This window comes from Toxotes jaculatrix, chromosome 8 (genome assembly GCF_017976425.1).
Source record: "Toxotes jaculatrix isolate fToxJac2 chromosome 8, fToxJac2.pri, whole genome shotgun sequence".
NCBI classification, from domain to species: Eukaryota; Metazoa; Chordata; class Actinopteri; family Toxotidae; genus Toxotes; species Toxotes jaculatrix.
In genome coordinates, this window is record NC_054401.1 from 6,780,657 (window position 1) to 6,797,634 (window position 16,978).

General features: G+C 38.6%; 2 protein-coding genes across 2 annotated transcripts in view; both read left to right on the top strand.

Moving 5' to 3' along the window:
• The window catches only part of myom3 (myomesin 3), a 47,189-nt gene extending 32,138 nt beyond the window's left edge, over positions 1-15,051 (top strand). The window contains exons 19-37 of the mRNA XM_041044479.1: positions 2,042-2,168; positions 4,129-4,310; positions 4,596-4,710; positions 5,055-5,211; positions 5,861-5,967; positions 6,390-6,434; positions 6,743-6,879; positions 8,820-8,964; positions 9,693-9,752; positions 10,498-10,565; positions 11,046-11,156; positions 11,502-11,589; positions 11,845-11,883; positions 12,125-12,230; positions 13,182-13,345; positions 13,494-13,530; positions 13,758-13,780; positions 13,890-13,945; positions 14,154-15,051. Coding sequence (XP_040900413.1) covers positions 2,042-2,168; positions 4,129-4,310; positions 4,596-4,710; positions 5,055-5,211; positions 5,861-5,967; positions 6,390-6,434; positions 6,743-6,879; positions 8,820-8,964; positions 9,693-9,752; positions 10,498-10,565; positions 11,046-11,156; positions 11,502-11,589; positions 11,845-11,883; positions 12,125-12,230; positions 13,182-13,345; positions 13,494-13,530; positions 13,758-13,780; positions 13,890-13,945; positions 14,154-14,423 — 2,037 coding nt within the window. The 3' untranslated portion in view covers positions 14,424-15,051. The remainder of the gene's footprint in view (positions 1-2,041; positions 2,169-4,128; positions 4,311-4,595; positions 4,711-5,054; positions 5,212-5,860; positions 5,968-6,389; positions 6,435-6,742; positions 6,880-8,819; positions 8,965-9,692; positions 9,753-10,497; positions 10,566-11,045; positions 11,157-11,501; positions 11,590-11,844; positions 11,884-12,124; positions 12,231-13,181; positions 13,346-13,493; positions 13,531-13,757; positions 13,781-13,889; positions 13,946-14,153) is intronic.
• A 768-nt stretch (positions 15,052-15,819) lies between these two features.
• On the top strand, positions 15,820-16,882 carry fabp10a (fatty acid binding protein 10a, liver basic). Its single transcript, XM_041043597.1, has 4 exons — positions 15,820-15,983; positions 16,152-16,324; positions 16,552-16,641; positions 16,778-16,882. Exons 1-4 carry the CDS (start codon positions 15,917-15,919, stop codon positions 16,826-16,828), a joined length of 381 nt encoding a protein of 126 aa, XP_040899531.1. The 5' UTR covers positions 15,820-15,916; the 3' UTR covers positions 16,829-16,882.
• The last annotated feature ends 96 nt before the right edge of the window (positions 16,883-16,978 follow it).

Here is a 16,978-nt window from a genome sequence, read left to right on the forward strand (position 1 = left end):
ATCGCAACAATTACAGTGTTGACTTCCAAGAAATTGCTGACAGATATTCATGCTCCAGAAAGATTTTGGTGAGATGTCTCAGCTATTGGATGGATTGCCTTGAAATTTGATAGGCGCGTTCATGCCCCTCTCTGGATGAATTGTCCCGGTCAACGTTTTAGTCTGTGCAACTTTGGATGAAAACATGGAAAAAATAATTTATTTAAATTCCTGCAGTAAGTGCAACTAAGATATTTCTATTTCTAGAGAGTTTACATCACTACCAATGAGGACTTTCAAGATAATTAAGCTAATATAAGTTTTTTTCATTTAGTAGCTGACTTTAAAATAATGGCAATATTGACCAAAGCTCCCTGATCCACATGTGTCACTAGGCAACAAGCAGTGTCCATGGAGACCTGGAACCTGTCTTAGGCAGATTACCGGTGTTCCGTAATTAGACATTGTGCAAATGTGTTATGTGTGAGTAGTTGTTTTTAGCTCCTGGGAAAAACAAAGACAAAGCCAATTAGAAAGAAAATGACTGTGACACTGTTTATCAAGATTAGCCCTACACATTGTGAAGTGCTGACTCTTGAGGACTGGAAACCCCTTTCCCAGAGAAAAACCTCTGGTCAGAGCACATAGCTCTCCCATTAGGGCTAAACGAGCAATTTCAACAAACAGATCGAAAGTATTCAGATCGTTTACTTTTGTAAAAGTATAAGTACTATAATGATACAACACTCATAATACAAGTAAAAGTACAAGAAAAGTACAGGAGTATTATCTGCAAATGTGCTTAAAATACCAAATATAGTTATTAGTTATCGTTATTTAACTTGTAGACATCTGAAACATAACAAATAATCCCAATTGCATGCTGACTATTTGCAAATATGTACTTTGTGTAAAGTACTTTTGGGTAAATGTAGAGTACACCCGTGCTAAAGCTTATACAAATAGGGCATGAGGATCTCTTTATTGTTATTAAGGTTGATGAAGCACAGGTAATGTGTTCGGTCTTTCAACAGCCAGACTTGCTCATATTTCCCTGAACATGACAGTGAACAAAAAGGTGGACCCTGCACTCCAAGCAAAGGTTGGCAAAAGGAGGATGAAAAATATGTGTCAAAGCAATCAAATGAAGTCTGTTCGCCATCTAGTGGATGAAAGCTGTACTTCGTTCCACTTATTTTGGCAGGAAACCTTTGCATTTCTTGAGGTGAACTGTATATTGATCTGATAAAAAGGTTGTCATTCCACCTAAATGTGGTTAGAAAAGGATCTATAGATAATGAAGAGTGCGGTAGGTGTGGGGAAATTGGATTTTAGATAGCTATTACTATTGCTCTGAAATAAGCTCCCTCTGGTTGTGTCAATTAGTTGCCGGGGGAGAGCCGAGAGCAGCGGCAGAAGTTCACAACTGTTCACAGAGGCGATAAGGGCCTTAAGGTCTAAGTGGATGTGAATAGGAAGATCAATGAACAGATCAATAAGGCTGAATCCCCTCTCTTCCCAAAGCAAAAGTGTCTGAGGGACTTAGCACAAAAAAAATGCTGTGGCAGCAGCAGCAGCAAAGGTAATACCTCCTAAAATGCCTGCCTGAGTCAGGAGGAGTGTATCTATGGGAACTTTTGTTCCCAAATGAGTTGACAGCTGATCCATGTCCTTGAAATCAGCCAGAATGAACTGAGTAAATTAATTTTGATTCATATGAATGAATAAAGTTTAAGTTGTCATGTAAGCCAGATACAGAATGCTGCACATACTCACATTCATTCACATTATTAAACAATAATACAAAAAAAAAAAAAAAAAATCAGACCTTTAATGTGTACATGAAAAATCAGAGATACATGTTCTGTATTAAATTGGGGAAATTGGAATAAATACAAATTAAATAGTCTGTCTTGCCAGAATATTTCACAGTTTTTTCAAGCCATTTAGTGGAAAATTCAAAATTATGAAATCATCACATATAGTATGTGCAGTTCAAAAGAAAACTGACCCACTTTCCACTTCACCCAAATCACACATCTCACGCAATCTGTTTCCATAGGTTTATAACCTGTCTAGTGGGCACTTCTACCAGTTTCGTGTGTTTGCTGCCAATATGGCCGGCGTCGGGAAGCCCTCTGAGGCCAGTGAAGCTTTCCTGTGCGAGAAGTGGACAATGCCAGAGCCAGGTAAGGAGAAATCGTCGGCTCACTTTAAAATCAGTTCATTCAAGAGGGTAGATTTCCTTTAAAATCCAGATACTTGACCAAAAAATGTCCCTGCAGATCTGAATGTGTGAGAGGTGCATCAGAGGAGAGCCCTGGCCTCTGTCTTGCTTACTGCTGGTATATTCATTTGAAGATCCCTCCCTGACATGTTTTACACCAATATTTTGTGCTTAACCCTGGTTAGAAAATGACACCAACCCCTTCTGCCTCATTATAAATATCAGAACCAATGAGCACACAGGTAACTACTGGACACAAGATTTCACTTCACTATGAACACACTTGCTTGTGTGAGTTGTCTAATGAACCATTTGGCTTCCAGAGTAGTTATGACACAAAATCTTGTACATACAAACATGTTTTAAACTCAAATTTAAGTTGAGCACTAAGTGATGGTGAAGCATTAACATTCAAGTGAAGCAACATAAATCAAAACACATTTTTAGAAATTAATTTTCAAACTTTGCAATTATTTCTGAGCATTGAGCATTTGAGACTTGGGGGTTTCTACTAAAAGCTTTGAGTTCACATAACAAAAAGTTTGTTGACCCTGGCTTTTGAAGGGAGGTGAGATTGATGGGTACAAAGGGCATCCATCAACTGGAGAACCCATTACCACTTACTACTGTTTTATTTTCATTTAAAATGACACTAATAAAAGTGCACATGGTCATTTCACAAGAAAATAGACAGGTCAATACGAAGTACCAGAATAAAAACAGGCTATTTGCATATTGTGCCATTAAAGTGCAGAGTAAAAGCAGAGGTCAGCAGTCAAGTGCATAATACCGTAGCTGAAATAATAGCTAAAATGATAGCCTTGAGTTAGAGGTAGTTAGTGGAATTCATTATATGTTACATATGTATGACTTATCCTCTAACATTACCTTGGTTGGTGGCTACTGTCTCTGCTGCTGAAGTGTCCTTGAACAAGACACTGAATCCACTATCAGCTTCACATGCAGTCAGCATGTGAAACTGCTCCAAAAGGTGGCACATAAAAACTGATTTTCACTTCAGGGATCAGGAAAGAGTCACACAAGCAATGCATTATTATTACAAGTGTGTAGGTTTGGTTTTGGTTTCAGAAATATACATAATTTTACCTGTATTTTTAATTACAGTTACTCTTCTTACATATTAATCTAGCACTAAAAATGAAAGCACTTGCTGCTGCTCATTAAGCTCATTGCTTTGAGAGCACAGTAAAAACTAAAGAAGACTCAGATTATCAGCATCTTGGAACTGGACAGTAAGAGGACAATATTTCAAGAGATAGTAAGAAATTCAACCTGAAACAATAAAAATGTGGGGGACATAAATAGGATTTTGAAATGTGATTGCATTATTAGTACAAACACACAAGCACAAGCACAACCAGAGACACACACAGACCTGCCCACAAGGTTGTTCCAGTATGTGGTGGCTCAGTAGACAGGCCTGGCTGTTCTGGCCGTGCTCATATCAGGCTCTTGTGACATTAATATCGAAAATGGAGAGAGGCTCTCTCTCACACATGCCACTTCTAAAGTGCAGCTCATTAATCTTGGCAAATGGGCTTTCCTCTGTGCCGTTAATAATTTAAAAGTGACTGAAAATCATTAAGCAAATTAACTAATATGTGTCGCCTTGAAGTCAGTAGGGGTAGATTAAGGAAAGTCGCTGTACTCTTTTTGACTTTACTGTGATTTCTGGTTTGCTTTGCTATGACTTCCCACCGTGACAAAAAAAGTCCTCTTTGGTTCGTTTGGATATGGTCACTGAGGACCAATATTTTTTCCTTGTTTTTATTTTTCTTGTAGTTTATTTTAATTGTGAAATACTGAAAAACTCCCACTCGTTTCCTGTGCAGTTACAGCTCCTCAGCACAAAAACATTGACCTTGATAGGTATGTCCATTCGCCTTCCTCTTCTCTCTCAGGTTGTCCCTACGACCTGGAGCTCAGGGAGGTGAGAAACAACTCCCTGGTCCTGCTGTGGGCAGCTCCATTGTATGAAGGACAAAGCCCTGTCACTGGGTATTTGCTGGAAATCAGTCAGGATGACCAATCAGAGGACTGGACAGCTTTAAATGATAAGCTGGTCTCCGACACACATTATAAGGTGAGTGGAGCCTCAGTTTAAGATAAAAGAAAGACCAATTTTTTTCCCAACTAATAATTAGAATTTGTCAGTAACCTGATTTAACAGAGCCAATAATTTCTGTTTTGCTAAGTATGACTACATTTAATAACTGTGCCAGTAAAATATTTTTCTACAACCCCAGTTGCCAGAAGGACGAAGAGTGCCAGTATTTCAGTCCTTCATATTTCTGTGGGTGTAAAGGTTTACGTAATTATAATGAATTAAGGACACTAGAATAGTTAATGTGTTTCTTATGACATCCAGGTTTCAGGTCTTGAGGCAGGTCAAACCTACCGTCTTCGTGTGTCGGCTGTCAATGAGGCTGGAGTGGGCTGTGCGTCCCTGCCCTCTGAGCCAGTCACAGCTCTGACTAAACCAGGTCAGCTATCATGATTCCAGATATACAGATATTGTAATTTTTAAAAAAAAAATCACCTCCAAGGCTTGTTGGAGGTGATATATTTCAAAGTAGGCCTATATGATTGTAAATGTGCTGCTTTCCAGTGGTGCAAATGGCTAAAAGCAGAAATTAATTACAAATAAGAATGAGAGCATGTTCAGGAGAAAATAAGTGTAAATTTAAAATAGAAAGGGCATGGACAATGTGTAAAAATGGAGTTAATTCATTTTTTAACATACTGAGTTTTCTTCATCTGTATTATATGGCTATGATTATATTACCTGATGGAAACCCCTGAACCATACGGCCATTCTGACCCTCAGGCACTAAAAACATTGAGATTGGTGTGGATGATGATGGCTTCATATTTCTGGGCTACGAGGCAAATGAGATGAACGACGAGAGCAAGTTCCTTTGGAGCAAAAACTACACAGAGCCCGTTGACGCCGGGAGAGCCCAAACAGAAACCAAGAAGAACAAGTAGGTTGTTCAAGTGTGACATGGACTATATGTACGTTCTTTTTCCTGCGATTAGGTGGATGCAAAAAAAAACCTCATAAAAATCATATCTGGTTTCAGTCTCAGTGGAGACATTGAACCCTCTCTGTACTTTTCACACTTGAAGTGCCATCTCTTGTTTTTTCAGCAGTGACCCTACTAACCACAACTGTTGATGCACAAAATATGATAAGACAAATTAGCCTCCTTATGTTACACTTTTAAAGAATGGGATTTAAATACAGGCTATGTTAACCTTAGATGGGGTTTTAATTAATTGAATCCACTTAGTAAATTGACATTTTGTGATTACTTGTCTCTGGGATTTGCACTGAATGCCAACCTCTTTGTATTATCCAATTTCTGAGCTTGAGGGAAATTAGCCTGCCAGGTCTCACGTTCACTCTGTTCCCCTCATTCATTGCATGTAAAACAAAAATTAATTTCATTTTAAGTTCAGTTGGCTGGAAGGCATAAGGTCAAATCTATTGGGACAGGAACAACTGTGAGCTCTGATGGCTGACAGCACAAAGCAGCAGCCACAGCAGCCTTTGCTGCAGGGTGAACAGACAAACATGAGGCTGGAGATGCTGTCTAGATGAATTTGTCTGTTTTTCATTTCATCCATCAGGTCAGTCCTCACCTTCACCGACCCCTCTGAGGAGGATCTGGGTCTCTACACGGTAGAGATGAGTGACAACTCCAACCTGTCATCCAGCTACGACTTCACCGCTGAAGGTAAACTGTTATTGTTGAAATGTGCGAAAGCAGCAAAATAAAATAGAAGTTTTGTGTTAGGAAACTGTCTCGTCCATTTCATATTTCACCTTAGGCATAATGAAGAAACACAATTGAGCTCAGTTGTCACTTGTGTTATTGAAGAAGCTGATGGCAGCAGGAATAGTAGGACTTTTAATTTTAAGGGTTATCAAGCTTTTCTCTCAACCAAATAATTATGCCCCTCACAACCACTTCCACAAGGTCACTTGTGCAACTAAGCGCATGTTCTCAATCAACTTTCCAGCTTAGCAGCTATAAATATAGAGCTATGCGAGCCATTGTTCTACGTGCTTGTACTTTGGCAATGTGTAGGTATTACAAAATGTGAGTCCTGATCAAAGTGTGATTAACTTTCAGCTGCTGTTTAACTTTTTTTGCAGACCTTGAACGACTCAAAGAACTCAGCTGGCAAGTCAGAAATCCGCGTATGTACCACAAAAATGCTGCACTGTGTGATTTTATCAGCTAGCATCAGAATAATTTTCATCAGGAGATTTGATAAACATCCCAGAAATGGTCATGGTACACTAATGTACAGTACTGATGTGCAAATACAATATATTTTGACACATATTGTACCAGAACAGCAGGATTTGTCTGTGGTGTAGAGACACAGCACGATGGACACCAGTCAGTAGTTTAAACACACATTAAGTATTCTTCATTGATTAAACAATCATCTAACTAATTCAGCTTAGCCTGTAATATCCTGTGTTTAATATCCCTTTGGCAGTGATAGCTCTGAAGTCGGGCTGGCAGGTGGAGGTTTCTGAGAAAGGTGACGTACGCCTTTGGCTTCAGACTGAGAGTCTGAGTAACGCTGCTGAACTCCGTCTCATCTTCAATGACCGGGAAATCTCCAGCACTCCGGTAAGAACCGGCTATCCTTTGGTACTGCTGCTCGGTAAGGTGAGCATGTCACAAAGCCTGTTAGAGTTAGACATCTGGAGGCCTGAGGAGTATCTTCAAGTATACCCCCTGCAAGTCCTGTCCCCTGAGTTGGAAACCTCTGCTGAAGAGTCTGTGAGAGTCTGAATACTGTACTACATTTTCAAATGGTACTAATGAAATTGAGTTAATTTGTTCATAATTCAAAGCTACAATTGTCTGTAAGGAAACCAGTGGTTTTGTCAGGACGTGCTGGTTTCCTTATGTTCCACATGCCCACCACAAAATTGACCGTGATTTAAAACTTTCTCATTTTGATTTATGTAACATGGAAACACATTTACATTTCATGTTAGTGACAACAAATTTTTTGTGCTCAAAAAGTAGGAAAATTCAAATGTCATGAAACTCTGCAATGCTAATGCATAACATTAGTGTGTGGCTGCATGCATCTGTCTTTATAACAAGTCACTATGAATCAAAAACAGCAATTAGTGTTTTAATAAACATCCTGGAAGGCAGGAAATTGAGGCTGCCAGCAAAGATGAAGAGCAGGTGTGCAAGACAGCAGAAAAGTCTGGGAGCTGAGCTAATTTCACAAAGTCTGGGAGGAGGATCAAATGAGCTGAAGGTGAAGAAAGAGCCCACATCTGGTAAATAGATCAGTTCTGGGGAGATGCCAAAGAAAAGTAAAGGTGGAATAAACAGACAATTTGGGCAACTTCTGGGTAGTAAAACCAACAGTATGTCACTACCTAGTACAGGGTGAAATGGCCCTTTGAAATTGAAAACTTTAGAACTGTAAGGCATGATATGTGAAATATATTAGGACATATTAATGATAAACATACATCCCTTCTTTTAGTGCGTTTCCTATGACATCAGTCATGCGGAAATTTATATATCTGAACTTAATATGTTGTTCACATAATCTCAAAAATGACCTCCATTCATTTACTTTCATGAAACGGCTCAGTGAAAGCCATAACCATTTGCAACAAAAACAAAAGGTGCTCATAAACATTCTTACCATTATTACTGAAGCAATGTAATGCTACAGAGCGAAGGAATATGGAAAATAGAGACACGGTGGTGATTTCACCTTCCATTTTAAAGAGCAATTTGAAGTCAGATGATCTAAAATATAGAAGCACTATAATCATCGAGGAACATAAACTGAATGTGAACAAACCTCCTCAGCACTGATGTATATTATGACACCAAGCTAAAAATAATCAGTACCCTCGTCAAGGTTATTGAACCATGCGCCAATGTGTCCACAGAGAGAAAAAATAAAATACAACACAGTATATTTATGTGGTGTCACAACTCTGTCGGCTGTATTTTGTGTGTCTGTGTTTGTGCTCGTGTTTGTGTGAAACGGGCGACTGCTTTATATTCAGCAGCTCCCATTCATCGCTTGTATTTCATTTTCATTTGTTCCATTATTTCCCAATATCAAAGTTCCATCTGAAGAGTACTGATTACACGTTATTTCTAAATGATCACAGCTGAGGTTTGCAAATTCAAAAGCCATTTAGCTGATTAAGGCCCTTAGGCTTGCCATACATCACAAATCACATCCACCACTGATGCCTATTAACATGCAAGGCATACACTTATCTTGATGAACATAAAAGCCATGAAAATGAGCTCAAAGGCTGTTTCCTCTTTGTGTTTGTTTGTGCTTCTTTGTGTGTGGGTGTGTGTGTGTGTCTTAGGAAAAAAAGTAATGTTTCATCTACAGTTTGCATATCATTTCAGATACTAGTCATGCCCTGGTTCACACTACATTCCCTCTGTTTGACTAACCATCTATACGCTATACGAAACAGCGTGTCTGCCTGCCATCTGCAGTCATCTGTCTGCAAATGAGCTGATGTGTACTGTGTGTGTGGCAATGCTTGTTTGCTCTTCTGCAGCACCGGAAAATCAATTTTGACAAGGCCAAAGGTCTGGTGGAGATACTGTTTGATCAGCTCTCTGAGGAGGACGAGGGCTCGTACACGGCTCAGCTGAGGGACGGCCGCGCCAAGAACCAGTTCACTTTGGTCTTTGTGGATCAAAGTAAGTCATTCACTCAGCTGCCACTAAGTTGTCATGTAGGCATGTAGTCTGTTTAAATGTGATTTCTTTAGGCAAATAAATCAACAATTCAATGTTTCCACACCACATTTTATTCCTGGCAGAGTGGAAAAGGCTTTCAATATTTAGGTATTCATGTTGTCCTAATAAAATTTACTAAAAATATGAAAATGAATAAAATATGAAAAATGCAAGTAAGAAACAGCATAGCTGACATCAATGTACATGTGACATCAGCTGAGATAGATTAACACTGGCACATTTTAAATTAAATGTTATCTCTACTTCTGATGTATTTCCCTTTGAAACAGGGCATTAGCTTGGGACATACATAGGTCTCATTATTTTTGGTTAAATACTGGAAAATTCCATGTTTATCAGTGTTTATTTTATACAGTGAATAAATGTAAGACAGTTAATTAAAAAAAAAAACATCAAAGTCAAGGTTTCTTTTATTGTGCTCCCAAAAGAGAAAATTGTCTTAGATTGAAGGAAGACACGAAAATCAGACATGTCACCAAAGACATTTAATGAATAAATGAAACACACTATTCTGGATTTAAAGTTGGCCTTCGATGGTGCCATTGTTTCTGGATGCTGAAGATCTACTTTACTTAATTGCATCATGATCTTTGTGATTCTACTTTTGTGCAGTGCATTGGTGTCTACTTTGCACTTAATCTGACATTTATTATATCTCTCTCTGTCAGAGTTTCGTCAGACGCTGGCGTTGGCAGACGCAAAGCGACATGACCATCAGAGAAAGTCCGGTGAGAAATCTTCAAACATCAGAAACGTACACTAAAGATAATTAGAGCCTCTGCTGCTTGGCCCAGCACGGCCCTAATGTGTTCAAATCAAAGTCAAACTCTTTGTAGTAGATCCTCTTTGTGTTTAACTTATTGCTGAAACAATAACTGTGTTGCTTAGAAATACATAAATATGAGTCTCTTTCATCTCATTCCTGGGTGAATATTACATCTGATGGTTGCCAAAACTTTTTGATGATTTTTGCATTTCATCACACAGCTGCTTTGTCTTGTCCAAATCTCTTGAAACTAAAGAGTCACATAATGAAAGAAAGGAAACTTCCTGTGCCACTGAACTACATGTTTTCATCAACTGAGCCCTCAGATGTGATAAGGAGAAGCCGCACAGCTCTTTTGCGTGTAGAGGCCAGTGTCCTTGTTCAAACAGACCATCTCGCACCACGTCCACTATTCAAAGTCCATGTGACACTCAAAGTCCACATAAAACAAATTTTCTATTATATTCATAACAACGATGCACAGGGCATATCTAACGGAGTGGGACACATTTTTATAACCACTGTATGCTGTTATAGATACTCCAATCCGTTTTCATTTAGTGGTTTATCACACAGCCTAAACTTGCCATAATGTCCATAAATTGACATATTATTGTGTATTACAGTGTCATTTGTTGCTCTGATAACAGATTGTCTGATTGTGATGGATCAGCATAGATGAATAATAGTTTGTTCTGTTTTCTAAGGTCCCTATTTCCAGGAATACTTGTCATGGAGTATCAATGAAGATTGTGAGCTCATCATACAGTGCAAGGTACTTTTACATTTTACAGAATAGAGTTGCTAATGACAATAACAGAACTAGTCTAACATTATAATAAAAGCCCAAGGAATGTTATAGTTTTACAAGTACTAGCCAAAGCATGTCTTTTAGTGGTATAAGTTTGCTGATAGGAATGGCAAAACTAACTTGAAACATTAGAGTCCAGGAAATGTTATAGTTCTAGTATGACATTTAAAGAATTTTTAGCTTTTTAAAGCATTTTAAAGCATTTCTGTCAGACCTTAGTATATGTTAAACTACTAGGACTACTTTTTTTAAAAAGTAGACTATAGGTCTTGAAAAGTCTTAAAAGGCACTGAATTTAGTTTAATCAAAAAAAGTCTTATACCTTGTTTACAAAAGTCTATACTATTTTTGTGGTTTTAAAAAGGTCTTAAATTTAACTTGGTGAATTCTTATTGAATTTAACACATCCATTTTTACAGATATGGTGCATCTCTCCTCACACAGGTGACAAATACAAACAAGGACACGTCTCTCAAGTGGTTTAAAGAAGGCGTGGAGGTGACCCAGGTTGTTTACGACCAGTCATCAGGCATCAGCACACTTAACATCCCCCAGGTACCCAAAACTATTCTGCTGTGATCTGTTTTCAGGCTACTAGATGTGGGGAGGGGAGTTAAAAGTTCAGATGAATGTGAATCAGCATCCATAAGCGGTAGCCGGTGTAGTGAGAGAAAAACAGGACAAACAAACTGACAGAAAGCTGATGTTTAAATGATTAAGTTTGGACGTGTCTTATTCTGTGTTATTTTGAGACGGCCCCAATTTCACCTTGACGTGTATTTTAAGGTTGACCTGGAAATAAAAGGTGAATTTAAGTATTTCTGTGTTCACAAAAAGATGTCAATATTACATTTGAGAAGTTATGAATATGTTTAACTACGGTGGATGGTTTTTCCTCAGGTTACAAAGAAAGAGGAAGGTTCATACAGAGCCGTGGTGTTAGATAGGAGAGGAGAGGATGTCAGCACCTTAGACTTACTGGATAACGGTGAGACGTGACCTTGTCAGCATCAACTGACAATCCACAAACAATAATCCCCATTTGTTCCTGTGTGCATTTCAGTTAACACAATTTTTCCATCAGTAATAGAAATGAGGCAGTTAATGTGTTTTTTTTTTTCTTATCTTATTATGTGTTTTCAGCATTCAGCTTCCCACCTCCAATCTTGCACTTAGTATTTATTGAGTTCCAATAGCTATATAAAGCACTGTATGAACACGTAATTGTTCTTTTTATTTACAGAGTATGACAAGCTACTCCAGCAGCTGAGTAAACAGTGTGGTGAGTTATTCACATTTGGAAGCTCTACTTCAGAGGACAACCTCTGTGAAATGTACCAGTGACTTGATTTTTAAACCAGGTGTGCTCTGTTGGGATGAGGGTAATACAGCTGAAAGCCATGCCAGTTAATTGTGGTGTGTGTTGTTTCAGATAATTTTAATGTGTTGAGCTCCCACGATAAAAAGCACAGTGTTTTAAATTGCCAGAGTCTCCAATGTATGCCTTCTCTCCATCTCTGCAGCATTGTCAGCTGGCCCACTGAGCATTCAGAGCACCGCTGAAGGTTTCAAGCTCTACTGCTCACTCAAATATTACACAAGCTACCTGAAGACCAGCTGGCACTTCAAGTGAGTCAACATGCAGAGTACTTCTCTGACCTAGCAATCCAGAATGATGTATTCAGAACTTAACAGGAAACTGCACATCGTGCTCTGCAGCCAAACATTGTGCAAACCGAAAGTTTCATACTTATCAAATATGTTGGCCTGAATTTTGAGGAATGTTTCTTACATGATGCACATAATGTCTGTAAAAAGGAAACCATGAAATTCTGGGTTTGTTTGCCACAGTGTAAATATAATAAAGCTTTAGTGGAAAGCTGGAACAAGCAGATAGAGAATATGTTATAGATGCTGTCAGGCAGCGTACTGTCAGGCAGAGAAAAGCAGAGAGAGAGAAGAGGAAGGGAAGGCCTTTGCACTGGATGAATTGTTGAATGACAGAAAAGTGTTTGTTAGCTGGTCTGTCTTTTAAAAGACTCAAACGTACGTGTGCATCATATGTTTCATCATAATGAAAGATTCTTTTATATTAGCTTTAATACCTTTGCAGTTATTTAAAAGAACTATTGTATGTATAGTAAACATGATTATGACATGCTTAAATGTGTAGCTGGTTTCTTTAGTAAAGCTACTAGCACCACCTGCTGGAGCTTTTAAGAAGGGTCGCTGCAAAAGAGTGAACATCTGAAAACAAACTTACTCGTGTAATGCACCTCTGACTAAAAAAGATTTGGGTTGTGATAAGACGGAAGATGTCGTTTTTATCTACCAACTGAATTTGTAAACATTACCTGACACTTAACCCATTATAACTACTGGGAACATTGGGTAGCCTAACACTGGTACCCAGTGGACCATCTCTGGGACTAAAACCATTACTTTGGTCAAGGGCAAAAGCAGGAGAATACATGTTTTTAGGAGGATCACGCATGTGCAAATAAGGTGAGGGTAACTCTATATCTGTGTAAAGTGCACATAGCAGTATAAAACAGTATATCTGTACTCTTTCCACTGTAGAGAGAAGAGGATTGACCAGGAAACCAGAACAAAGACTGGCAGCAGCATGCAGAAGATCTGGATTGAAATCTTTAACCCAACAGAGAATGATAAAGGCAAATACACCTTGGAGATGTTTGACGGCAAAGAGACACACAGACGGTATCTTGACCTGTGTGGACAAGGTAAGTATAATGAATAATATTGTGGTTTACAGCTTTGATTTAAATGCATCTGTTGCGCGAGTTGAGATTGTTATAAGATTTCAAAGCAAATGTGATTAGATTTAAATTGGTCAGTCTTTGTCTTGATTATTATTATAACTTTCAACAGCCTTCACTGATGCCTTGCTGGAGTACCAGAGGTTGAAGTAAGTGCCGCACAACATGCAGTAGATGATGCATCTAGCATGGCTTGCTGTGACACTAACAGGAAACACTGAGGAGTCAGAGGTAACAGACTATTAGGTGTAGGACTACTAAGTCCTACACCTGAGAAGTTGTTGAATTTGAAAACTAGTCGCTGAAAAACACAAATTATTGTTGCTTGACACTGTGCAATGTTATATTGATTTGACCCTTTGTTTTCATCCCTCAGGCAGGCGGCCATTGCTGAGAAAAGTGAGTCACAGTTTATGTGTTAATCCCGAGATATTTCAGTCCACACTAAATACTAAAAGATTTTACAGTGGATGTCAACAGGAAGTTGTTTTTGTTTCTTTTGTTACAGATCGGGCTAAAGTGACAAAAGGTCTTCCTGATGTGGTAGCCATCATGGAAGGCAAGGTACGTCATTGTCAAGAAAGCATCGCAGACACTACTTCTGGAGACACATTCATACACATTTCTACAATGTTGTGATACTATTGTCAACATTTTGTGTGAAGCAGGTGTGCAGGAATCCTACTGTGTACCAGTTTCCTTTTTGTAGATTTGATCCTTTCTCTAGCCTATCATTTCATATTTTCTTGACTCCTCTTTGTTCTCTCCTCAGTCTTTATGTCTAACATGCATCATCGAAGGTGAACCAGCCCCCGAGATCTTCTGGCTTCGTAACGACAGAGAAATCGTTAATCAGAACCAGTTTACCATCACTAAAGAACCCAAGTGCAGCACCATCACTGTCAATAATGTTAGCGTGGAAGATTCTGGAAAATACAGCATCTTTGTGCGCAACCAGTATGGTTCTGAGACAGTTGATGTGACTGTGAGTGTGTACAAGCATGGGGAGAAGCCTCCAGCAAATGTAGTAGAGATGGGTTAAGACTGCAAATTGACTCAGAAATTCATTTCTGCTGGGATTTTATGCTTCAGTGCTTCAGATTGAGATTTAAACATGCATAGATAGATAGATAATCCAAAATAAACATCTGCATAGAGGGAAAGGGAATGTGGATGAATAGATGGCAAAATGAGAATGAGATAATGTGATGGTGTCTCATGTGGGGAGATGAAGTCAAAAATGCAATCCCTCACTGTCCAGTCACCTGTCACTTTTACGGTAGCTGAGTGAATGTTAGCTAACAGTAGCTTACATCAGCTTACATATAGCTGACATTAGCTTCTATAAATGACTGGTAACTAGTTGCTTGTGTTAGCAAATGTTAGCTGATGAAATTAATAAACGAATTAATTGCCTTAGATAAGTACTTAGATAGTGCTTTATAACTGACCTTTCACTCTACTCTACTCTACTTGTGCTACTGTTACATAACATAATACAGCATTTACCCTTATCTAATTGTGGTCACAGTGGCCATTGTTCTGCTAACATAACCGGCTAACTTTAAATGCTCACAAAGCAACTGTTAGGAACTGCAAAAGCCTCAGCTGCTGAAATGAGCTTTTAGTGAATCAGACGTGTCATCTGTTTGTTTGTGTGTGTGGTGAATAAAGCAAAATAATACATTTTCACTGGTGTATTGTTTTTAGGAGTTTTTATAAATACTCTTTCAGCTTCATATTCTTATTCAGTAAACTTCCATTCCAATCCATGATCTAATATTGTTGTAAATGTGGACTGCAGCTTTCTTTGTAGGTGATTTTGCAAGCAGAGATTACATCTTGCACTTTAAAAGCAAACAGTCCATAGTGTCATTCACCCTACTACTGGGCCCGAGTAAGTCAGGTAAATTCACGTTAGGAGGGTCAGCAGCAAACTGAGGGAAGCCTGCAGACATGAATAAAGTTCATTATCTCATTTAAAATAAAAGAACCCTTGAATAAAATACACATCTTATTATAGTATATTAAATGAATCAATTAAGCATTTTCTGCATTTGATCCAACTCCATTCTTAGCTCTGTGAATCTTACAAACAATGGCAATTATTTTATTCCTTGTTTGTGTGCTGTTTTCTATGCCACCAGCATCCTGCCTTTCATCTATCAGAAATAATATAACTACAATACATAAAGGCTGCATGTAAACGAGTATCATTTTAACTTTGCAAGATAAAAAAATATGTACATATTTGAAGGTCTTGCAGACACTTGACAAAAATTACCTTCTAATTTTGTATTCAGTGGAAGCTGGGGTTTGGCCAAACAGGAGTAAGTGAACTCCAGGTTGTTCAAACAACCTTAATTACTTCATAGGGGTTTGTTACTCATTACACATAGCACTGGGACCCCTTTGTCTTCCACTATAAGAAGGTTTGGGAGCACATTCTCGTTCTCCACATTGTGTTGAGCTTCACACAGCTGTCTCAGCCTCCAGCCCACTTTGGTGAAGGAGATCCCAGACTTTCTAGACAACATGGACTTCAACGGAACATGGCAGGTTTACTCTCAGGAGAACTATGAGGAGTTCCTCAGGGTCATGGGTGAGAAAAATATAGATTGGCATGTAAAAGAAAACTATAGGATATAGGAACTATATGTTTTTCATAACCACAAAGGCAACACAGCTTTGCTGTCCAGAAGTTGATCAGTCCTTACTTTTAATTTCCACTGTTCAAGACATAACAAGTCATATGTATGTTTCTCAAAAGAACTCCCAGAAGATGTCATCAAGATGGCCAAGGACATCAAGCCAATTACTGAGATCAAGCAGAATGGCAATGACTTTGTTGTCACCTCCAAAACCCCTGGAAAGACTGTGACCAACTCCTTTACAGTTGGCAAGGAGGCTGATATCACCACCATGGACGGCAAGAAGCTCAAGGTTTGTCATTCTGATTTACCTTTTATTTTGCAAGAAACATAGCAGCTTGAATATGTTTAAGGCAGTAGTCATTTTCCAAAAGAAATACTGTGGCTTGGTAGTGAGCCTACAATGTCTCTGAAATTTCCAGTGATGATGCATATAGCAGTGTTTTGTTCATTTTCTTTTGGGTTCCTGCCTGTTTTGGGGAACTGATGATATGTATTGTCTCTTCCTCTGAACACCAGTGCGTTGTCAATCTGGAGGGTGGCAAACTGGTCTGCAAAACCGGCAAGTTCTGCCATATCCAAGAACTCAAGGGAGGAGAGATGGTTGAGGTACAGTACTTTTCACCAGAACTCACTCTTACACACATCTTGAAAAAAAAAAAAAAATGGACGAAAAATTTAAATTTAAAAATGAATCTCATTGCCACATATTAAACATGTTTCCATTTCTCTTGTCCATTTTCAGACATTGACCATGGGCTCAACAACTCTTGTGAGGAAGAGCAAAAAGATGTAAACTTGGCAGTGAAGAAACCAATGTCTATTTAAATAAAAGTGTCGCTTAATAGGAGAAGTTTGTGTCATCTTTCTGTGCAAATGCCCACACATTCCTCACTTTGCCCTGGCCAGGGGTGGAAAGAGTACTGGAAAATTGTACTCAAGTAAA